The following is a 25,049-nucleotide window of genomic DNA, read 5'->3' on the forward strand; positions in this document are numbered from 1 at the left end:
CAGGAAGACCATGTAGCTCTTTGTAGGCAGAAAAAAATACTATGCTCCCGGGTGTGGCTTTAGGAATTACACTGTATTCCTTCATCTTCTCTCAGTCTCTCCCTGGGGTCCCTGCCTATTAATAATTGCAAGGTTATAAATCTTCTTTTTCTCCCAAAACTGAAAAAAAAAGAAACCAAAACGAACTTTCTCTACAGCTTCCTAGGCCCTGAAGTTTCCATTTTTCTCCTCTTTTAGTCGACAAACCAAGCATTAATGCTGAACAGTCTGGTGAGTACTTCTGACCATTCTCCGATGCTATAATCTCAGGAAGTCACTCAGGGGAAAGGCCTCTTGTCATTCTCTTTCACCTGTATGTATTTAACACATTTGACTTCTCCTCTACCACCAATTTTAATATGCTATCATGGACATGTTACATGATTCAAGAGTAAAGTGTACAATGTGACGCTTTGACACATGTATATATTGTAAAATGGCCACCACAATAAAGTTCCTTAACGCCTCCATCACCATAAACTTTTTTGAGGGGTGTGTTAATAAGATCTATTCTCCCAACAACTTTCAAGTAGACAATACAGTATTATTAACTATGGCCACCATGACATACATTAGATCCCCAGGACTTACTTATATACCTGGAAATGTATACCTTCTGACCAATTTATCTCCCCACCTCCCCCACTCCCCAGCCCCTGACAACCATCACTGTCCCCACTGCCCACAACACCCTCTTGATTGACATTCTTTGTTGACTACCAGCCCAACTCACAAGGCTCTCCCCAGGTCTTTCACCCACCCGACAAAGAGCCTCTCTGTCACTTCCTAGACTCCTTGGAGCCCTACTGTCTGTCTCCCTGCTCAAGTACAAGTTCCATGAGAACAAGTGTTCACACCTTTTGATCTCAAAGGGTACCATGCCCAGAGTCAGGACAAGTAGATGCCCAATGAACGAGTAAATACTGAATACTAGAACTTGGAAAAAGTTTATAATTATCATTTAAAAGGCAAATTCTTCAGTAAATATACCCATCTTACTTGGTTGTGCTCTAGAGTTTCAAAAAGTTGTTCATCAGATTTTAGCAGCGGAATGCCCGTCCGATAGTGAACTTCATAAGAGAACTCCATGGTTGCCCAGGTCTGACTGATTTCAATAATAGCCTAGACATAAACAGTATTAAGTTATGTGCACAGAAGTTTAATTTACTACCAATATCTAGGATATCATCTGGAATTTTAAAAAACTTTCACAATTTGCAAAACATAAAAATAAAAATAAAGGGCTATCCAATACTACTGGCCTCATTTTTTCTCCTGCAAATTATTCATGGTGATGAGGTTCAGAGAACGAATTCCACCTCACAAAAATAAGCATCACACTAACATCAAATTTCTGTTGGATCTGAGATTTACATGCTTCACTGAAACAGAACATTAGAGCAGAAAGGGACTTCCAAAGTAATCTAAACATTTGTTAGAGATGATTTTCACATCAGCCAGAAGACGACAGGTAGTGCTCTAGTGCCTGAATAAACCTGCATGAACCTGGGGGATGGGGTGGGGGGTTGTGGTTAGGGACCTCTCTGCCGTTCAGCTGTCTCATCTGTAAGACAGGGTCAGAGTATTACCTACCTCAGAATTAAATGAAATACTGTAAATAAAGCACTAACAGCAGTGCTTGCAACAAAGCAAATGACATGTTCTTAAGTGTTCTCTATCATCATCATCATCATCATCATCATCATCATCATCATCATCATCGACTGGGTCAACCCTCCTGTTTTACACATCAACTGTGGCTTAGAAAGATTCAGATTCCTGCCCAAGTCACACACAAACTAGTGGCAGAGAAGAAAATGGGACTCATGGGACACACTCATGGCATGGGGGCTTCAGACTCTTAGGGGCTACAGCACAGAACTAGCTCGGTGTAAAAGGAAAACAGCCCAAGGACACCACCTTTTCAGTCCCCAGTTCCTTCACCGCTTTGTCCACAATGCTCCGGACATCATCTTCCACTTGGTGCAACCGCAACACTAACAAATCTGCCAAAGTTGTGGCTTCGTTTATTGAAAATCTGACCTAATTTGCAAGAAAAAAGGGCGAAATTTACATTACACTTGTATTAATGGTTCTTTGGCCTAATGGCCAGAAAAACCGATCACAGCTAAATATATTCAAGTCAGCTGCTAAGCACACCTCTGGTTCTGCAAGGTGGGGCCCGTTAAAGACAATGCTTTTTAACGCATAGTTACTGAGGCATCACCCACCTAAAGCTAGGGCCAAGGTTCTGGCCATGTTCACACTCCACTGCATTCTTTTGTTTCATATCCTTCCCTTGTCAGCTCATTTCTTATCTCTTTGCCCACAAATCCCATTTTTAAAGAGAATCACATTGTTCATTTATTTTAATTTGGTTGAAATCCCAGGGATCAGGGAGTAGCTCATTTGTCTTTTCTTCCTAAAGTACTCTATTCACTGAACATAATTCCCAGTTGCTTCCGTGATTTAACTTAGTTTTGTCACTAATTTAATCTTTGTTCCTTGGCAAAAAATATTCTCACTCATAGGGTCATTATTCATTATTACCATGTGAAGATATCATTCACATTTATCTCCCGATCATCTTGTTAACTGCCTACCCCCAACCCCAGCATTTGCTAAGCCCTCAGCTCTTCCTAAGTGCTCAAACTCAACCGCCCCCCTCAAACATGAAGAGCTGACTCAGCCACATAGCTGCAGAAAATCTACTTCCCTTCCTGCCGCTGCTAAGAATACCTTCTCTGCTTCTAGGTAGCGGCCGCCTTCTCTGCCTCTCCCCAATCTCTAACATTGCTTGCCACCTTCTGCCTCTCCAAAGAGGTGACTCCACATTCCCATTTGCCCACGATTAGGGGTTTCCTGGGAGGTGGAACCTTCAGGGCTAAAACCCGCCAAGTCCTGAGCAAACCAGATGAGTGCTATGTCTGCATCACTTCTGACCTTACTCCAGAGGTGATGGGGGCCGTGGACTGAGTTCTGTCTCAGAAAAAGAATGAGCAGGAATGTGTAACGGGGCCACCCTGATCAGTTGTGTAATCTGTGCACTGAAACACAGACACCTAGCCAGTCAACAACTGGAGGCTGAATCTAGCTGCTGCAGGATAGCCTGGGAAGAGGTGCCTTTTTCTGCCTTTTAGAAAGGCCTGATACAGGTAAGAAATGGTGTGAGAAATGACACTGGAGGAAATAAAGGAGAGGGACACATACTTTATCACATATTGGAAGATTTGATAAAGATTTTCTGAATGAATATATTAATCAATCAATTACCAAGGCTAATTATCCAAAGTCTAAAAGACTATGGAAAGCATAGCAGTAATAATGATAGTAACAATAATAATAGCAGCTTCAAGGGCAGTTAACTGAAACTTGCTACGTACTTCATCTATGTATATAATCTCACTTCCAATGTTTTAACAAATCCGTATGGGAGGCATTACAGCATTATTTTCATTTCATACAAGGGGCAAGTGGGGTATGGAGAACAGGTAACTAGACCAAGATCCCAGAGTTATTGTTCGGGTTGGATGAATAAAGCCTAGGCTATGCCCACTTCACCTGACTGTCCCCTTCCTCAATTTCCCCACTCTGCCAACTTTGCTTTCAAGTCATGAAAGCCTTTCCTCACAATGTGTGCCTAAGAGACAACACACTCATCAGGCAGCCTTTTACATATTTTGAACTCCTAAAGATCACCTTCCCCCCCCCCCCAAAAAAAAAAAAAAGTTGGTACATCTGCTCTTAAGATGAAGACTAGAAAATATAACCTCAAGTCTCATTGACACATGAGAAATCATTCATGCTTTCCAATAAAATCAAAACTATCAAAGGACCATAATTTTTTTATGGTTTATTTATATATTTTTGAGAGACAGAGCATATGTGCAAGTGAGGGACTGGCAGAGAGAGAGAGAGGCGAGGGGAAGAGGGAGAGGAAGAGGGAGAGAGAATCCCAAGCAGGCTCTGCAATGTCAACATGGAGCCCAACTTGAGGCTCAAACTTAAGAACTGTGAAATCATGACCTGAGCCAAAATCAAGGGTTGGACACTTAACCAACTGAGCCACCCAGGTGCCCCAAAAGGCCATCATTATTAAATGACCTAGGGTAGGGGTGGGGGGAAGAAATCACAATTTCAGAATTCTCTCTCCCCTGAATTCACTTTTATACCCTCTGATCCTCTCCACAACCATGAGGTTCTTTCTAGCCATGCTGTGCTCCATACAAGGCCTTCACATGATCTCGCTTGATCCTAACGAGAGTCCTCTGATACAGTGTTGGGTTCTTGCTGAAGTCTCTCTTGGTTTACAAATGCCTAACATCTTGCTATACCCTCACAAGGCAGAGGGTAGAGGGTTCTGGTCATTCCATCCCATTCTAAGGGTACTAACTTCATTCATGAGAGCCCCACCCTCCTTAACTAATTATCTCCCCAAATCCCCACCTCCAAATGCCATCACAGTGGGGATTTAGGCTTCGACCTATGAATTTTGGGGGACACATTCAGTCTACAGCAGGGGCTGAAATGGGATCTCCGCATGGTCAGTTTGTTGGTCCTAACTCGAGGAACTTGATCTCCTCCGTTTGACCACAAGTCTTTTTTTTTTTTTTTTTTTTAATGTTTATTTATTTTGAGAGAGCACAAGCAGGAGCTAGGATAGAGGCAGAGAGAGAGAGAAACAAAGAGACAGAGAATCCCAAGCAGGCACCTTGCTATCAGCACAAAGCCTAATGCAGGGCTCACATGCATGAACCATGAGATCATGGCCTGAGCCAAAATCAAGAGTCAGATGCTTAACTGACTGAGCCACCCACCTAGGCATCCCTTGACCAGAAGCTTTCTCACAAATCCCACTTCATTCCAGACAAACAACGTAAACCAAGGAATAACACTTAACAGTCACAAAAATATTCCATTAACAAGACCCGGGAAACCCACCCCAGTGGCCTTCATCAGCTGGTGCCAATGCCTGTCTCTGAGAGCAGGGCTCTGTAACTCTGTGACCACTCTCAGGGAGGCCGCCATGTCCTTGACCGTGCTTTCCAGGCCTGAGTAAGCATCCCATACACGGACTTCCTTGTCTAGTGAGCAGATTTCCTAAAGAAAAGTAAAAAAAAATAAAGAAAGAAAAAAGAAAAAAGAAAAGAAAAAAAAAGCAAAAAAACAGATCTTCAGATATAATAGTACATTTTATAATTTGTCTTCTATAGAAGAATAAATCTATATTTCCCTGAATTACTAAAGAGTGAAAGCATCTAAGCCCCTAGGTTAAGGACTAAAATCAGAGAAATAGAAAGGATCTTCTCATTTGTATGAGTCATCTACGTACAAGCCACTTAGATTCACTGGTTTCTTATTCATAGGCGCTAACTGGATATCCCATGAGGAAACCCATAGGACATTAAATATAGGCAAGTTAAGAGAGTTTCCAGGACCTTTGCAAAGAAGAGCGTCTCCTCTGGAAACATAAGTAAGCAGAAAACAGAGATTGTTAACCTGAATTACTAAGATCTTCCTTCAAAGACCTGACTTGTTTAAATGGCAGCCCTGAAATGTTGGCTACCACTGAATGTTTGTTCCTTGGCACTTAAATATTTCATGGTTTTAAGATGTATCAAGTAGGGCCCCTGACTTGGCTGTCTTCTTGGCCCATGAAACAACATTGAAAATTGTGAATGAGAAAACCCATAATAAAACAATTCAGCACAAAGAAAAGGACAATGCCACTTTATTAAAACAAAAAAATGGCTTCAGCTGAGAGTGGGCATTAACGTGTCTCTCTGAAGTCAGATAATCAAACTGTAGCAAAGACAAATGGGGGCCTAAGCACAGTAATGGCATATGCTGACCCCCTGACATCCAAAAGAATCATGGGACATTTTTGTTATGGTCTTTAGGATAAGGATAATATGAGGGGAAAAAAACGGAAAGCCTTGGTAGGAGCCGAGCACAGGATGGGATCAACACAAAGACGTTAACAAAAAAGTAAAAAGTCCTGACACTTTTTAACTGCCTTTCACTTCTGTGCATTTTGGCTTATCCAAAGAGGTTCTACCTTCTTTAAAGGGCATACAGCTATGGGGACTAGCTATCAAAGCACTACATTCAAATAAGGTCTGTTCTGTATATATTGAGTCCCTCTGGGATATCAGAAGAGTCAATAAAGATCACAGTATTCCATATAAATTCACAAGTGGCATACTTCAATTAGTTGCCCCAAATTTCAGAATCAAAGGGTATCTTTTAAGATACAAAATAATGGTTGCTAAAGAAAGAATTCAAAACCTTTCTTAAGCCTACCCTGTCAGCCATGGTACTTGTTTTTTCATGTTTATTTTATTTTGAGGGAGAGAGAGAGAGGGAGAGCGCATAATGCGCTCAAGAGCGGGGGAGGTGCAAAGAGGGAGACAGAATCCCAAGCAGGCTCCCCACTGTCAGCACAGAGCCCGACTTAGGGCTCAAACTCATGAACCAGGAGATCATGACCTGAGCTGAAATGAAGAGTCAAAGGCTTAACTGAGTTAACCCAGGCACCCCTCTGCCCTGGTACTTATAATCTTAACATCCTGCATTCTAGAAAGCCAAAGCTAGCTCAAGATTATAGCTGCTACTCACAGATTCATTTGCCCTAGTATGTTTTCACCCACTCATTCACAAAAAGGGAGCCTCGATTAGAAATGCAACTAGCTGAGAGTTAAAAAAAAAAAAAAAAAAAAAAAGTACTGCCTCATATCATCCTGTTTGAAGTAAATAAGGACACCCAGCCCAATATACCAGACACTCAGTTAGGCAAGATGGAAGGAGGTGGTGCTGAGAAAGATAAATGGTTGTAATCGACAGTTATGGAACTTGCCTTGGCAAACCTTCTGAGTTCTACATCCATCTGTTCCACATTAATCTGTCTCCACTGGGTTTTAGTCCAATTATCAATGCTTCTCTGAAAACGCACAGGCAGATAAAAGTGTCAACAACATTTGGTGAAATCAAGTCTCCACAGCAAAATATATAAACTGATGATACACAGTGATTCCATCATCCAGTGAAGAGTCAATTATTTAAATATTAACTGCACTTGTCAAAACTTCGGTATCAGCAAAACAAAAAAGTTGTCAGGACCTATCAAACTTAAGGTGAAAACATGAAGATGTATTAATTTTTAGTCGCAATGACAAATTCCATATACATACCATCATCATTTAATCCTGAGTACTCTGAGTTGATAAGTATATTACCATGAATTCCAGATTTTAAAACTCTACATCTAACATGAGTTTTCATAAGACAATTTTACAACATTATTAAGACACTCATCAATTTCTTGACCATATTCTAGGTCCCTTATTATATTTCTTCCTTTTTTATTTATTTTGAAAGAGACAGAGAGAGAACGCACATGCATGAGTAGGAAAGGGGCACAGAGAGAGAGAAAAAACCAGAGAATCCCAAAAGGGCTCTATGCTGTCAGAGCAGAGCCCAAAACAAGGTTCCACCTCAGGAACTGTGAGACCATGAGGTGAACCAATATCAAGAGTTGGATGCTTAACCAACTCAGCCAACAAGACACCCCAGTATATTTCTTTCTATGGTTCTCAACTAACCTCACAGAACATTATGTATAACACATGTTGCAATATACCTACTTCCCCAGAATGTATTTTCCCACTGAAGATTGTAAATGAATTAACAGTATATAAATTAACTTTAGTCAGGTCCATTATAGATGCATGTACATGTAAGTAGGAGGATATACATGAATCTGCATGCACAAGTAACCATATACACATACTATACAGTTATATATTAATTTTATTTATATCCCACATAATCCCTGAAAAGAACTTGAAGCAGTCAACTCATCACACACAGTTCCATTCAGATCTAAAAATAGGGGCACCTGGGTGGCTCAGTCAATTGAGGCATCCAACTTGGCTCAGAGCATGATCTAGAGGTTCACAAGTTCAAGCCCCACATCAGGCATCGAGTGACCATGCGCCCCACTTTGGGACTTCAGACTCTACACTCTCCCTCCTTCTCTCTCTGCCCCTCGTGGGATTTTCTCTCTTTCTCTCTCTCTCTCTCTCTCTCTCTCTCTGCCCCCCACTCACTTGTGCTCTCTCTCTCTCTCAAAATAAATAATTAAAAATCTTTTTAAAAACCTGATTCAGAGAAGAATCTTCTAAGAGATACACAAATTATAATTCAAAGGGGAGGGGAATATGATACACACATATTTCACATTATAAAACCCCTACAAAATGATACGGACATTAAAATTTGCCTATTTATACAAAAGCACTCACACACACACAAAGTAGTATCTTACTCTGATATAAATCATGACATCCCAGAGTCCCTTGAGCAATTTTACTTCTTTGCGACACTGCTTCATTTGTTTGTACTCTGGAAGAGCCACTTCAAAAAGATGGGTAGATTCCTGCATCTGCAACATTTCTTCTTCCAATGCTTCAAGCTCCTGATTTGCCTAAGGAGAAAACACACACACACACACACACACATGCACGCAAACACCCTTAACGTCCAATGAACTGCCAGAGAAAGAGAAGCCACGTGGTTCTATACACCTCCAGTTATGTTAACATTTGCAACCTTCATTTTAAAATGAACATTAAAAGAAATCAGCAGTATAATTATTGGTAAAATGGAGGTTTTTGATAAGCAAACTCACAGCTACTCAAAAATTCAGAGTAGACTACTAATAAATACAAACCTGTCACCAATATTGCCCCCTACATGCTTCAGCAAAGTTTGCTCTTGCATCAGATTTTCTATGAGTACAATTTTTTTTCTCTTGATTTTCATTTTATAGCTGGGGACTTGGCTGGAGAGCAAATGGTGAGGCTCTAGAAGATTCCACTTAAGAAGAAACCACTTCTTTAAAAAAAGAACTTTCGGATTTAAAAAATATCCTAGAGATTATCAGTAGTACGAAATGTACTGAAGAGACTTCATGGAATAAAACACTGGAGATAAAAACAGCACAGCAGGAGAAATTTCACTGTACAATTATCCTTCCCAAGGCTGAGCTACCATCCCGTCTATGCATGTATGTCTGTGTTACGCCAAATACAAACGGAGTCATTTTTTTTCTTTCTTGATAAGCCAACTCTTAATTTTAGTTTTGATTAACACTGTAGTGTGTTCACATGGTTAAAGTTAGAGGAGTACAGAAGAGCCTATAACGCAGAGCAAAAGCTGCTGCTCTCTCCAATCCTTCTGGGTGCCATTTCTCCAACTCCCAATTCCATGCACAAGCTGCTCCTTCTTCATTTATCAAGTTCAGACATTACGCTAGGTTACTGGCTCTGCAAAAAGAGGACTTAACTTTGTTTTTCCACTTTATATTTTCTCCCAGCCTCCTCTCAATACCCAACTCTTACATTACTTTAGTTCTTCTGGTTTTCTTAAATTTCAATACTCATACTTAATCCTTCTGGGCCTCAGGTTTCAACTCTCCCAATTGCCTACTATATCAAGAAGAATATGAGCACTTCAATCTTCTCTCATTATACATGTATTTCATTTTTACAAGTTATGTCTTTATAACCAAGAACTGCAATGCTATGACTCAGTTTACCAATTTTTTTTATTATGAAAAATTCCATACACATAACAAGGTGTGGGGTGTGTGCGTACCTTCGGCTTAGGACTATGTTATTGGTAACTTTTAATGGCCTCCTCAGTTTTATTCCCTTCCTTCCCACCACAAATTTAATTGCCAAATTTTATTTAATATTCCCCTGATCTTTATATTTCTACTATATATATAGGTACTGCTAAATGCCAAAAGGTTAAATTTTTTTTGAAATTTATGTGAATAACTTTATACTCTATATTAAGACATTTCAATTCCTGCTTTGAGCCATAGTCGTGAGGCTCTGTGAAATTCACTGATTTCTACTACTGTGTAACTACTACCTTGCATGAATACTGCATTTGTGACTTTGTATGAATACTGCAATTAATTTATTCTTCAGATGGTCATTAAGGCCCTCTGTGTAACCAGTACTGACGCTCTCCCAGGAATTTTTGTGTCCCCTGGTATAAACGTTTCATTTACTCCTACAGCAGAAGCTTCTGTTTGCCTCTGCTTTCCATCTGAGATTCAGCTACTCCTTTTTTTCCCTGCCCTTCAGAGCTTTCTTGGGAGCTCAGCAATAGATATAAAGTCACACATGTAGGGGTGCCTGGGGTGACTCAATGAGTTAAGCGTCCAACTCTTGATTTCAGCTCAGAGCGTGATCTCACAGTTTATGAGCTGGAGCCCTAGATCGAGCTCCATGCTCAAAACGTGGAGCCTGCTTGGATTCCCTTTCTCCTTTCTCCGCTCCTCCCCATCTCACACTCTCTCTCTCTCAAATAAATAAACCTAAAAAAAAAAGTTGCACATTTCTGAACATGTTTCAGCATCTGTTTTACAAAAGGATTTTCTAAATGTCTAGACTACCACACTCCCCAAAGTAAACAGCCCTTTTATTTGTCATTTTTCCTAGATTACTTACACTAAATTATTCCTAAATATATATACCTAGTAATGTTAATTCAACTGTTTACTGTACCTTTGGATATGAAGAAACAAGAGCACATAATGTAAGTTTACCGAGGAATCTGTTATAAAGGAGAAATTCACCATACCACTCCCTCTGATCCTGAAGGGGCAATGGTTTTCTGCCTCATGGAGTGAAGTGCCTTGAATGCTAGGGTCTACTACCAGCCCAGAATAAGCACCTACATGCCTTGGGATGAATCCAGTTAGAGGAGTATTAAATGTATGAGCCACACACACGAAAATGACTTCAAAATAAAGGTAACCCAGCCCTACTATATTCAAAACATCCCTCAACACATTCTGTAGGTACAAGGATAAATATCTCTGACTTTTAAATATTTAACTATATGCTGTTATATTATAGCATGCAAATGGTAGGATTCAATAAATAACTATAGTAAATGTTTACATACAGCACATTGGTTAGTCAAGTAAAAATGTCTCCCCTTCCACAATCTGTTCAGACCACCTGCAATTCACATAGAATCTTTAAAAACTCCACAACTCTATTAGCATATTCTAACCCACAGTGAATACATTAACCACTTTGCTTTAGCCAAGTGAAAAAAGAAGATCTGCTACAGAATGGTGTTTTCTGAAAGGCTTTAAGGCAGTTATAACTAAATTCAATCTACAAATTGGACAGAGAGGTACAAGCTGTAAGTTTTATACCAGTCTAAGGAGTAAAGACCATCTCCAGCATGAAGTAAAAAGAGGATGGAAGTCTCCATGAAGATCTCAGAAAGATTCACCGTTCCTGAATCTAAACCTCACCAACTCATTTCTTATTTTAGACGCTAGGTTAAGAATTTCTGTTATTTTTCTTTTTTTTTTTTCATTTTTAAAAAATGTTTATTTACTTTTGAGAGATAGAGGGAGAGAGAGAGAGAGACAGAGCGTGAGATGGAGAGGGGCAGAGAGAAAGAGAGGGAGACCCAGAATCCCAAGCAGGATCCAGCTCTGAGCCATCAGCACAGAGCCCAATGCAGGGCCCAAACCCACGGCCCGTGAGTTCAGGACCTGAGCCAAAGTCAGACACTCAACCAACTGAGCCACCCACACACCCCTCTAATAAACTTTTAAAACATTTTTTTCAAGCCTCAAGCAAACTATTCACCATTTTGGATTATTTGCCCATAATACTCATTCTTAAGAATTCACTATAATAATGCAGTTCATTACGAATGAGGACTACAGGACTAATATTCCTATCCAGAGTTAGGAATAAATTATAATCTTTCTTTAACCATGGTTAAAAGTCACTAGCCAAGTATCACATGGTAAACAACAAAACGGTTAAAATTCCTGTTTTAAAAAAATTAGAGAGGTAGAATTTTAACACTAATCTGTCACTAACTGTAATCTCCAGTGTTACTTAATTACACACGATGGTTTCTTTAGCTGAAAAAAGGAGAACAAAAGCTCTATCATGGGGATATTGTAAGAACTGGAAGAAAGAATATGAAGTAATATGCTTAAAGTTCTTGACACATATATATAGTAAGTGCTTAAAAATAGTCATTTTTGTTACTTTCACAAACATGATTACTTTGATAATGATGGCGGTTTTGGGAGACAGGATTTAAATCACTATTGGGGAGAAAGGTTCATGAACCAGTTTAAAGAGTTAATTCTCAACTGCGATAACTAACCGCAAAACTAAGGCAAAATATCGCAGTATCTAATTTGACTTTCTAAAATAACTATCGTAGCAAAAAATAATTGAGATCAGCGTTACCTTATCAAGCACAGTGTACGGATTTTCTGTATTAAAATGGAGAGGAGCATAGAGTCTGAATCTCTCTCTGAACTCGGCCTGCTTTTCCTGATGTGGACAGAAAAAAATCTGACAGTGAATCTCAAACAACAGCCTCAATTATTCTTGTAAAATCTTTCTTAAAAATGGGGGGGGGGGGAATACCAACAAAAATACCCACAAAACTTGGTAGTTAGCTTACATCGAAGGAAATACATTTTTTCCTCAGCAGCGTGACTTCGACATTTTGGAGAGGTGAGACCGCATGTCTGACAGTCACTGCAATCTTTTTGGTCGTTTCCCATCTTTCAGGTAATTCCTGTAAACACAAAGGTGCAAATGGGAAATTACCTCAATGCCTCAATCCAACCAACTCCACAAGACTCCATGATCCCAGCCTCTTTGAATGAACCCAGGACATCTCATTCTTCCAGAAGAGAAGATGCTTATCCCCAGAAAGATTCCAGTGGCCAGAAGGCTCAGAGCCAGGCTGACCCCCTGGTGCCAGTGGATCCATGTCTTCCAAGTATAAACCAGGGCTGTTGTCTGGTGTAAGATTTCTCTCAGAATAAACGAAAATCTTTTCAAAATACACACCAATCTCCAAATTGTTTTGCTGTTGAGGGAATAAAATTAAAGCACTCTGGAAAGGATTTCCTTGCTGTGTAACAAGTGGAAAAAGAGCCAGATTGAGCAATTTAGCAAGTGGAGAAAGATTGTTTGAAACTGGTGGGACAGAGAGGAAAACGTGAATCAATCTAAGCCCACATTTTCCTCTAGCTTCCAAAGCTCCTTGTGTCCTTTCTCTAAATGGACAGTTCGAGCCTTTAGGTTAGGCTCACTGTAACTGTCCCGGATTTCTGAAGTAAAAAGAAGCCAAGGGAAGAGAAGGTTAATTCCTACTTGATGTAGGACAAAACCGGCAATAAACAGTCCAGGTAGCAACTCAACCCTGTACTCCCTGACTACAGTGCAAACAGGACAACCTATTTGGTCAACAAATTATCTTCTTTGAAGAGCCCTTGTAGAGAACCACTGTTGAAAAGCATTCCTTGTGCCCAGACTAACTGAGCATTGTTTCTCTGATCTCCTTGGGACACTGAAATTGTTGTGTCATACAAAACCACCCCTAGGGGACTCTACTTGTGTAGCTCGAGAGCAAAAACAAAGGTTCTAAAGACTATTTGTAACCCTCAATAAATATCTGATGAATGATTGAGTGGGTAGCTGCCAATTATGAGAAGGACGCTGTGCTAAGTGTCAACTGTATCCACGTGGGGGGAGGGGTACCACAAAGATAAAATACGTTCTTCCACTTAAACTGTTTTGTAATCCATCAGAGTGAATGAGAGGCTCCCAAGAACTATTCCATATGACAGAATGTGTTAACTTCCATCAGGAGGTCTAGGGGTTATGGAAACAAAATTCTTGGAAGGCAACTTTCCTGACAGCAATTGCCAGAACAGACCAGGAACCAAGAGACCTGGGTTCTAAACGTCCTTGTCCTTCATCATCTTCCTCCACCCTTCTCATCAAAACTCGGCACCCTCATCTGTACAGTCTCACCTTGCCTTTTCCCATCGATTCCATGGAACTCAAATATCACCTGGAATCCTTTCCGGAGTAACAGGTGCAAAAGTCACATCCCTGGGCTTGCGCCCCTTAACCCTTATTGACTACACCAGACCTGCTGTTACCTGCTTCATATTTAGGATTCCGAATAAGCTTCTGCTTGATAAAAATAGATTTTCATTGAAAACCAAAAGATCAGATGATCTCCAAAGTCTAACTGATATGATTCCCAAAATGAGTTAGCATTGACTCTGTGGCTCAAAGTAATATCCGGGTTGCAATGGGCAGAGATGAGCAGGAGCTCCCTGGAGATCCTGCCAGGTAAGATTACCAGCCCAGGTTGGGGTGAGGCTTGTATGGAAATGAGACAGTATTCAGAAACTAAAGGCAGTCATTGAAGGCTTCTTAACAAGGAAGGGACTTAATAAAAGCTATACATTAAAGTTTAGTCTAGCCTCAGACCTTATTGTAGACAGTGAGTAAGGACACAGCCACAAGGAGGGGCTTCTTAGCCTAGAATCAAGCACAGGCTAGCATCTGGACAATGTTATAACTGTTAATGATTATGAGGAGGAAACAGTATCACAAACTACTTTAATTAAAATAAGATTGGGGCACTGTTATCCTCCACATGTACTTTGTAGTGCCTTTAAGTCTTATTTTTCCTCTGGATGGAGGCACACACATAGCTAAAAGTGTAGCCCACTTTCGAAATATTAAAAAGCCCAGTGTTTTCAATAATGCATTGACCTTAAATAATGAGCCAAACTCTTAAAACAGAAATTCTAGAAGCCGTGGTTACATGATCTGTGTTACCACTGGTTTCTCTATATATTAAGATCCAAGATCCGGCTGAAAGAATATCCAAAGCTCTCTAAAAACAAACATTTACACTGTGCCCCACAACTATCTCATCTCTCACTCTTGCTATGCACATCTTACCACACTCCATATCTAACTAGGTTTCAGTTCTCATGGCAATTTTAGAGTTAAATAGAACTTAGCAATCCATACATATTAATTCTTTATGGTCTCTGTAATCAAGATAACGCTTGTAAATACACTGCTGCATTCAATCTTCACAAAACAAAATGAGAGAGATAAAATGCAGCAGCTGCTGCAAGAAGTTTGGCAGTTTCTCAAGTAGTTAAACTTAGTATCACCACAGGACCCAGCAATTCCACTTCTAAGTGTGTTCCACAAGAAACTGAAAGGAGGTACTCAAAAAAAAAAAAAAAAGGAATCAGGTACTCAAATAGTTACTTGTACACCGATGTTCACACCAGCACGACTCATAATAGCCAAAAGATGGAAACCACCCAAATGTCCATCAAGACTTAAGTTGTGGTAGATATAAATACAATGTAACCATTATTCAGACACGAGAAAGAAAGCAGCATTCACATACTACGATGTGAATGAACCTCAAAAATATTATGCCAAGTGAAAGAAGCCAGACACAAAATACCCTGTATTGTACAATTCCATGTAGGAAGTATCTAGAAGAAGTAAACCCACAGAAACAGAAGACTGGCAAGGGCCAAGGACTGGGGGCAGAGTGCAAGGGAGAAGTCATGGGCAAAGAAGGCCAATAGGCATGGACGTCCTTTTCGGAGTGATGAAAGGGTATGGAGATGAGAGGTGGTGGTTACACAACCTTACGTTCATATTAAATGCCACGTACTTTGTAATGATCACTTTTATGTCATGCGAACGGTGAATTTCACCTCAAAAAAAGAAAAAGTGGGGGAAGTGGACACAGTACCAATGTTAAATGTAAGGGATCTGGAGAGATATTTTCCTGAAGAGGGAGCATGCTCTGAGACAAGCAGATGGGATGAACTCGTACGGTACTCAAAATCAAATCTACGTCTGGGTTCCACACTCTACTCTCTGAGCTAGAATTTAATACAAGTGTGTTTACATTAATGTGTCCACTATTCACATGTGCAAGGTGAAACCTAAGTCCATCCTGGAAGTTGGTGGATGATGCAAATATATGATCTACAATACTCCGATATAGGCATGGGAACTGTGAGCTCTTGATTCGTGGTTTTAATTCTAACTACCACAACTTCATTCAGCACTGGGCACAGAGCAGCCACCAAGTTTTTCCAAAGGACAGAAACAGGAGGACAACACGCAACTCCTATTCAGAAAACAGTGATTTCTCCAACCAAATTGGGCTTTATTCTTTTTTAAGTGTATTTATTTTGAGAGACAGAGAGCAAGAGTGGGGGTGGGGCAGAGACAGAGGGACAGAAAAAATCTCTCTGAGAGATCAGCAGGCTCCAAGCTGTGAGGTCATAGCCTGAGCAGAAATCAAGAGTGCGACGCTTAACTGACTAAGCCAGCCAGGCGCCCCCTGTGCTTTATTCTTTATTAAAGCGTCCATAATAGGCTTCCAAAGACTAGGACTCCTCTCAACGGACAGACAGCTTTCAATGAAAGAGAACTGGAATATATTTCAGGTCTTAAAGTCAAGGTAAAGTGGAACTCCAAAGAGCAACTCCGAGGCTGTTACCTAAATACCGTCCAATAAGAAGGCAGTGAAGGACAGCAGCTGAGATGGAGTATTTTGGCATCAAACACTCCTAGATTTGTGCTGGCTGGTTTTACGATTTGTGTGACTTTGAAAAATTTATTAACTCTTTAAGTTTCAGATCCCTAACCTGTAAAATACAAGCAGGGGTCTACAGTGTACGTTGTTAAAGGATGGCATAAGAGAGGGGATGTAAAGAGCTTGGCTAAAGTAGGTGCTCAACTTAAGTTAATTGTGGTTATTTTACCAGTATGCTTACCTCCAGCTGAATATAGACTTGCTCAGGCATCTTCTGGCCATAGGTTTCCAAGAGTGCGATGGTTTGTTTTAGTGGTTCGAAGAGTTCATCAGTAGTTCTCTGTCGGCTTCTTACCGCCAGAAGATGCCCCATGATATCAACCAAACCATCGTGATCACCCTCACTTAAATCTCTCTGAAGTCCAGCATCTGTGTCCTTTATAAAGTCTTGTAGCTCATTCAGACTATTAAATACACAGAAATATACATGCACACACACAAAGACATGCAAACCCAAATTAAGCTCATTAAAACCTTTAGAAGACTTCTGATAGAATCTTATGGTCACTATTTACCTATTTAAACAGCACTCGTTATCTCTGTTAAGAAACCGGCAGTTTTAACGTTCTTAAAATTTTTATCTCAATATTAGAAAGCAGTCAGCTGTTCAGAGTTGTAATTCCAAATACCAAAGCAAAGAAGGCTACCTGTCTACGACAAATCTCAAAAGATGCTCCTGAAACATCCAGCTCCATTTCTTAATAATGTTCAGCAAGCTCACTTTGAAGGGCTTCATGTCCACCTTGAACCAGCTATCAAACACTCTGAAGTCATCAAACTTGCTCATCTGAACATACAAAGCTTCATAAATGTCAATCTATAATTAGAAAAAAAAAATGACTTTAACAGTTCAGTCTAAAGCAAAGAAGTCCCTTAAACACTAATGGTTTTCCTTGCCTGTTCTCTGAACTGTTGGAGAGTTGGTGGTTGTTCGGGGACTTCTTCGTTTGCATGAGCACCTGTCTCCTCAGATGACATACTGTGGCCATACAGGAGAAAATGCCTCATGAACTCGGATCGGTCATCAACCCAGAGGTAAGCATATGTGTCCAGGGTATTTCTAAAGTCCAAGACTTTGTTGATGACGTCTGCCACTCTGTTCATTATCTCCTGCCTGACTTCTGCCAGGCCTAACATATTCTCCAAGTCATTCTAAATGAGAGGAAAGCCAAGGTTTATTAAAAGCAACCTCGCTTCATCAACTATATGCAACAGAACTTACTCACTGAAATTCTTCAATGGCAGAGCAGTTGGTACAATCAATCAAAAACCGTGTTGTCGTTTCCCAGCGTCTCATTTCCCAGTGTTCCCCATTACCTCAATTTATGTTTGAATCATTAACAAAACATAAATACCCATTTACAAAGAAAATACCTGATAATCGGCGATTTCCAGATGTGCTGCCACCCGCTTCATCTGGGCAGACATTCTGAAACTACTGCATAGCACTCCCTCCACCAGATCATAGAAGCCATCCCCAGCCTCTCGTTCTAAAGAAGGTTTAAACAGAATCTCAGGGGGCGTGAGGATCATCTGTGCTTGAAAAAACGGCACAGGTTTCAGTTGTTTCTCCATATTCATCAGAAAGAAATCTAAGTCGTGCATGATAGCTTGAAAAAAGCCTTCCACCACAATGTCATCAATGAATTCTACATAAATCTTCCACGTATCCAGAGAAGGATTTGCTCTGAAGAGCTTCCTGTTTTCCTACAAATGTAAATATTAACAGAGGAGTATAAACAACAGTGAGTACAAACATGAAAGCTTTACGTTTAAATATTTTGTTAAAAAAATATTTTGCTCCTGCACAAGTCAGGGACATTTAAATGCTAGGTTGTAGAACCTTAAGCTAAATAGTAAAAATCAAAGCAGGTTGTTGTGACATTTGTATCCGTTATAAAATACATTCAAAAGTCATTCTTTAAAGGAAAAAGAATTATGAAAATTGCATCTTCAAATACGAACAAGAAATTCTTGAGTTCCGAACACATTCTGTATGTATTGGACATAGGCTCAAGTTCTTGCTCTGTCCCTAACTCCAAGGGGCCTAGGACATGGTCTTCCAGGGCCCAAGGTGTAGGTTTCCCAAACTGGCCCTTCAGAGAACACTGTTCTGGAACATCCAAGGTCACTAAGTCAGCAAAGCGCTCTGTCCTGCAGGCCTTTCTTGGAGATTCACTGTTCCACTATTATAAGTTCACTTACGTTGGTTTAACCAAAACACAAAGAACACTTTGTGCAAAGCACCTATAAGTCGCCTACGGAATAGTAACCCAGCTTGGGGAAAACAGGCTTGGTGAAGTCGAAACTCTCTTTGTGCTTCAACAATATTAAGTTCTTCTACTTCAACATCTCCCGAGTGTGAGTGATGAATAGGCAGTAGGGCATGACAGGGTCGGACACAGATATGCATCAAGACTGCTAGAGGTGGGGCATACAGTGTGGCAGACCTAGGGACACAGATTTGAAAAGATCAGGTGGGCGGCACGGCTGGTTCCAGAGACACCTTTCTGAGTGGCAAAGGTTACATAGGCATTACGGTCCAGAGAGCAGAGGCCCAACTCAGAAACGAGAGCACAGACAAAAGGAGACCCTGGAATAAGAGCTGGTTACAAGGCAGACTATACTCTTTGCTTTTTTTCGATCTTTTGCTACTGTGGATATATGATCCAGGATTCAAAGGTGTGTGTTACTTGCAAGAACCAGAAATAAAGAGGTGATAAAAATGGGCCAAGATTAGAAAGTTCTTTGAGGGATTTCTTGCCCTCAAACAAATTTAAGGGCCTCTCCTTTGAGAAATGCTATCTTGCCCATCCAGGTGGACTATTCATATCCGTATATATCTGTAGTATACGTGACCCACTACCCTGGAGTTGTGCAGTAGACATCCTGGGCAATTGTACATAGCAGTCTCGGCTCCTTTGTGTGCACTAGAAAGAAGAAATATAGATCTTAGAGCCGAAAACACAAAAATCCTTAAAGACCATCTTGTTAAGTCTCTTCATTTTAAAGATATAAAAACAAAGACCTAAGACATACCAAGTGTCACAGGGGTAGGAAGTTAGCAACTAAGCTAGAACTAGAAACAGGACCTCTGGACTCCGGAGGGCAGGTCTTTTCCAAACCTGTTTCCAAACATCACAGCCCTGCTCACACCTTGCTTTCAGACTTCTAGCCTTCAGACTGTGAAAGAATACGTTTCTGACATTACAAGCCCCCCATTTGTGGTACTCTGTTACCACAGCCCTAGAATGCTCATACAGGCAGCAATCAAAGAAAGAAAGCCGCGACAAAGTCTGTCCGAGCAAGCTGTTACCAGTAAGGAAAATTAAAACTTAGAAACTTCAGACAAACTTGGAAGCCAAAAGAAACTTTGAAACCCGTATTAATGTTTTTCTTTTTTTGCTACACTACGCTCAACACAGCATATCAAGTGCGCCACACGTCACATTTTGGTGAGCAGGTGTGTTCTCCTTCACACCCCTTCTTCACTCTGTGTCTTCATCCTCATTCGCCAGCCTCTCCTGGTTTTCCTCCTACTGTGTCATGTTCCTTTTCTGCACCTTGGGCTCGTTCTTCTTCCTCCTCCCTGTTTCCTAAGGTTCTTCTTCCTCCTCCCTGTTTCCCCACAGACCTGCCCTTGACTTACTTCTGTTCTCTAGCTACACAGCTCTTGGGGATCTCATGAGCTTAAATGTCATGGCCACCGACTTCTTTTTCACAGGCACTTCCAGTTTACAGCCCTTTCCCAAACTCCAGAACTAGTAAATCCAACTGCTGCCACAACTCCTCCTCATCTGACAGACACCTCACATTAGGGGTACCTCGGTGGCTCAGTCTGTTCGTCAACTTCAGCTCAGGTTATGATGTCACAGTTCGTGAGTTTGAGCCCCGTGTTGGGCTCTGTGCTGACAGCTCAGAGCCTGGAGCCTGCTTCAGACCCTGTGTCTCCCTCTCTCTCTGCCTCTTCCCTGCTCACACTGTCTGTCTGTCTGTCTCTCTCTCTCTCTCAAAAATAAAGAAACATTTTTTTAAATGTCTAAGACTGACATCTTTCCTTCTCAGCTGTCCTCTTGCTCACACAGCCTTTCCCACCTGAATGTCTGAATGGATTGCAACTTCATTTTTCCAGCTGATAGGCATCAAACTCTTAGAATAGCCTCCTTCTTTGATGTTCCACATCCAATTCTGTTTGTTTTACCTAATTTAAAATATATGCAGAACCCAACCACTCCTAATTATCTCCATAGTCACCTCCCCGGTCCAGGTACCACCATCTGTCACCTAGATTGCTGCCACAGTAACCCACCAGGCCCTCTACCTTCCCTGTGGTCTTGTTTCAACAGGACAGCCTGACTCTGGTCTGAGCACCGTGTCTATCTATAGAGATTCCATATAACAAATGCACTCAGAAGGAAATACTGAATTTGCTCTTTGGTTCCTGTTCTTTTTTCCTTATGAAGAATGAAAAATGAACTTCCCCACATTCCCCTCACCAGAGCTGCCCCTCTGTGAGCACCACAATCCTGTACTTTGCTGTCCTCTCTCCAGTCACTACAGATTAGCTGCCCATGTTCCTGTCTACAGCCAACATCCCCATGTATCTATGCAATCCCATTCCTTCCAAGACTTTCCTCAGTCATTATTTCTCCTCTCCTAGATCATTCCAATCAACTTCTATCACCCAAAAACATCAACCAGCATTAAAAATAAAATCCTCCCAGGGGTTTCTGGGTGGCTCAGTTGGTTAAGAGTCCAACTCTTGGTTTCAGCTCAGGTCATGATGTCACAGTTCGCGAGATCGAGTCCTATGTCGGGCTCTGCACTGTCGGGGGGATTCTCTGGTTGGGATTCTCTCTCTCCCTCTCCACCACTCACACTGTCTCTGTCTCTCTCAAAAATAAATAAATAAAATTAAAAAAAAAATATTCCCGGGGCGCCTGGGTGGCTCAGTCGGTTAAGCGTCCAACTTCGGCTCGGGTCGTGGTCTCGCGGTCCATGAGTTCGGGCCCCGCGTCGGGCCCTGGGCTGGTGGCTCAGAGCCTGGAGCCTGCTTCTGATTCTGTGTCTCCCTCTCTGCCCCTCCCCCAGCCATGCTCTGTCTCTCTCTGTCTCAAAAATAAATAAACGTTAAAAAAAAAAATTAAAAAAAAAAAATCTTCCCAAGGCACCTGCATGGCAGAATTGGTTAGTCATATGACTCTTGATTTCAGCTCAGGTCATGATCTCATTGTCGTGAAATTGAGCCCCAGATCAGACTCTGAGTGACAGCACGGAGCCTGCTTGGGATTCTGCGCCCCCTCGCACACGCACTCTCTCTCTCTCTACCCCTCCCCCACTCACGTATTTTCTCTCTCTCTCCCTCCTCTCCCACCCTCCCTCTAAATAAATAAATAAACTTTTAAAATTCTTAATCAAAAATAAACAAAACAATGGGGCACCTGGGTGGCTTAGTCGGTTAATCAGCTGACTTCTACTCAGGTCACCATCTCGTGGTTCAGTAGTTCAAGACCCATGTTGGCCTCTGTGCTGACAGCTCAGAGCCTTGGAGCCTGCTTCAGATTCTGTGTCTCCCTCTCTCTCTGCCCTTCCCCCATTCACATTCTATCTCTCTCAAAAATAAACATTTAAAAAAAAACATTTTAATTTAAAAATAAGTAAATAAATAAATAAACAAAACAAAATAAAATAAAATAAAATCCTCCCCATCCCTGACACGCCCCAGGCACTGTGCAGTTTTCAGTTCCTGCCCCCTAGAGCTCCTCAATTTAGCGGATTTCTGTTCCCATTTCTCCCATTCTCGCCAGTCGCTCCAATTTGGCTTCCATTCTATTCAGTTAGGTCTGTCAGAGTCACCAATGGCTCCCATGGTGCAAAATCTGACTGCCAGTCTCAGCCCTCATTTTCCGGTCATAAATCAGGATGGGACAAAGTCAAAAGCTTCCTCCTTCTTGAAATCCCTTCTTGACAGGATTTCCAGGACTGCATCTCTCTTGATTTTCCGTCTACTTCACTGGCCTTCTCCGCTTCCTGTGCTGGACCTTGCCCTCCTCCCTGGCCTCAGGGATGACTTCAAGGTCAGTCCTCAGGCCTCTCTTCTATCTACAATTAATCCCTACCTGAACCCAGGTAAGTCTGTGGCTTCCCATATAACATACATGCTCCTGGCTCTCAGCTCTGTGTCACTGGCCTAGACTTCTAACCCCAAAGTCCAGACTCGACTGCAGTGCCAGCCTACGCAAAATATCCCCTTGAGCGTGCCTCTCTCCCTAACATGGCCCAAACCAAAGCCTCTCTCTTCATTCAAAATCCACTCTCTCACAGTCTTCCCTATATCACTAAAGGGAAACTCCAATTTTCCAGTTGCTCAGACCAAAAAATCTCAACTCATCCTTGACATCGCTCTCTCCTGACTCACCACAGCAAATCTTGTTGGTTCTACCTTCAACATACATCCAGCATGACTGCTTCTATCACTACCGTTCTGACCCAAGCCATTGTCGTCTGAATTATTAAACTAATCTCCTAATGGTCTCTCTACCTCCTACCACCTCCTTGCTCCCCAACCTCTGATTTACAGTCAACAGGCCAAGCCTTGGAACAGAGAGTCTCTGCTGCCATTTCACCTCCCAGTACAAACCAAATTTCTCATAATGGCCTGTCCATCCCCTATGATGGATCCTTAGTCCCTTCTAAGCTTTTATCAGCTACCACTATTCCCCTTATGAATTCTGCTTCAGGCATGCTGGCTCTCTAACTGATCCTGGGACAGGCCAGGATCTTTCCTCAAACTTCTGTACTTTTGCTACCTACAGCATCCTTCTCCTGATATCTACATGGCTCATTCTCTTTCCCTTCTGGTTCAATGCAGAACTGCTACCTTATTAAGAAAGTGTTTCAAACCGCTTCGTATAAAATACCCCCCCCCATCCAAATCAGCAAGGTAGAACTCAAACTTTCACTACTCACAGATGACATGATACTCTATGTAGAAAACCCAAAAGCCTCCATTGAAAAACTGCTAGAAGCAGTACATGAATTTAGCAAAGTCACAGGATATAAAATCAATGTGAAGAAATCTGTCACATTTCTATACACCACTAGCAAAGCAGCAGAAAAAGAAATCAAGGAACCGATCCAATTTGCAATTGCACCTAAAACGGTAAGATACCTAGGAATAAACCTAACTAAAGAGGTAAAAGATCTGTACTCCAAAAACTATAGAATGCTTATGAAAAAACCTGAATAGGACACAAAAAAATGAAAAAGCCTTCCATGCTCATGGATTAGAAGAAAAAACATTGTTAAGATGTCTATACTACCCAGAGCAATCTACACATTTAATGCAATCCCTGTGAATATATTACCAACGTTGTTCAGAGCTAGAACAAACAATCCTAAAATTTATATGGAACCACAAAAGACCCTGAATAGCCAAGGCAATCCTAAAAAAGAAAAACACAACTGGAGGTATCACAATCCTGTACTTCAAGCTATATTACAAAGCTATAATATATGTACTATATAGTATGGGCACAAAAACAGACACATAGATCAATGGAACAGAATAGAAAATGCAAAAATGGACTCCTAACTATATGGTCAACTCATCTTCAACAAAGCAGGAAAGAGTAGTCAGTGGAAAAAAGACAGTCGTCAACAAATGGTGTTGGGAAAACCGGATGGCTACAGGCAGAAGAATGAAACCGGACCACTTCCTTACACCATACATACAAAAAGAAATTCAAAATGGATGAAAGATCTAAATGTCCAACAGAAAACCATCAAAATCCTAGAGGAGAGCACAAGCAGCAACCTCTTTGACCTTGGCCACAGCAACTTCTTACTAGACATGTTGCCAATGGGAAACAAAAGTAAAAATAAACTACTGGGACTTCATCTAGATAAAAAGCTTCTGCAAAGTAAAGTAAAAAATCAACAAAACTAAAAGGCAGCCTATGGAATGGGAGAAGATATTTGCAAATCATCTATCTGTTAAAAGGTTAATAACCAAAATATAGAACTTATCAAACAGAACACCCAAAAAAACAACCCAGTTAAGAAATGGGCAGAAGGCATGAATAGACACTTTCCCAAAGAAGACATCCAGACAGCCAACACATGAAAAGATGTTAAACATCATTCATCATCAGGGAAATACAAATCAAAACCATGAGATACCACCTCATACCCGTTAGAATGGCTAAAATTAACAACACAACAAACAACAGGTGTTGGTGAGGATGTGGGAAAGGGGCATCCTCTTGTACTGCTGGTGGGAATGCAAACTGATGCAGCCACTCTGGAAAACTGTGTGGAGGTTCCTCAAGAAACTAAAACTAGAACTATCCTACAATTCAGCAATTGCACTATTAGGTATTTATCCAAAGGAGACAAAAATACAGATTCAAAGGGGTACATGCACTCCAATGTTTATAGCAGCATTATCAACAAAAGCTAAACTATGGAGAGAGCCCCAATGTTCATCTGAT

General features: G+C 41.1%; 1 protein-coding gene across 1 annotated transcript in view; it reads right to left on the reverse strand.

Moving 5' to 3' along the window:
* DNAH11 (dynein axonemal heavy chain 11) overlaps window positions 1-25,049 on the reverse strand; it is a 367,119-nt gene that overhangs the window by 269,222 nt on the left and 72,848 nt on the right. The window contains exons 15-25 of the mRNA XM_058724852.1: window positions 17,932-18,264; window positions 17,455-17,709; window positions 17,205-17,374; window positions 16,739-16,961; window positions 12,568-12,684; window positions 12,348-12,434; window positions 8,366-8,524; window positions 6,896-6,979; window positions 4,981-5,139; window positions 1,960-2,082; window positions 1,039-1,161 (exon numbers count right to left, since the gene is read on the reverse strand). Of these exons, the coding sequence (XP_058580835.1) occupies window positions 1,039-1,161; window positions 1,960-2,082; window positions 4,981-5,139; window positions 6,896-6,979; window positions 8,366-8,524; window positions 12,348-12,434; window positions 12,568-12,684; window positions 16,739-16,961; window positions 17,205-17,374; window positions 17,455-17,709; window positions 17,932-18,264 (1,833 nt within the window). The remainder of the gene's footprint in view (window positions 1-1,038; window positions 1,162-1,959; window positions 2,083-4,980; window positions 5,140-6,895; window positions 6,980-8,365; window positions 8,525-12,347; window positions 12,435-12,567; window positions 12,685-16,738; window positions 16,962-17,204; window positions 17,375-17,454; window positions 17,710-17,931; window positions 18,265-25,049) is intronic.

The sequence above is a fragment of the Neofelis nebulosa genome, chromosome 4 (genome assembly GCF_028018385.1).
Source record: "Neofelis nebulosa isolate mNeoNeb1 chromosome 4, mNeoNeb1.pri, whole genome shotgun sequence".
Lineage (NCBI taxonomy): Eukaryota > Metazoa > Chordata > Mammalia > Carnivora > Felidae > Neofelis > Neofelis nebulosa.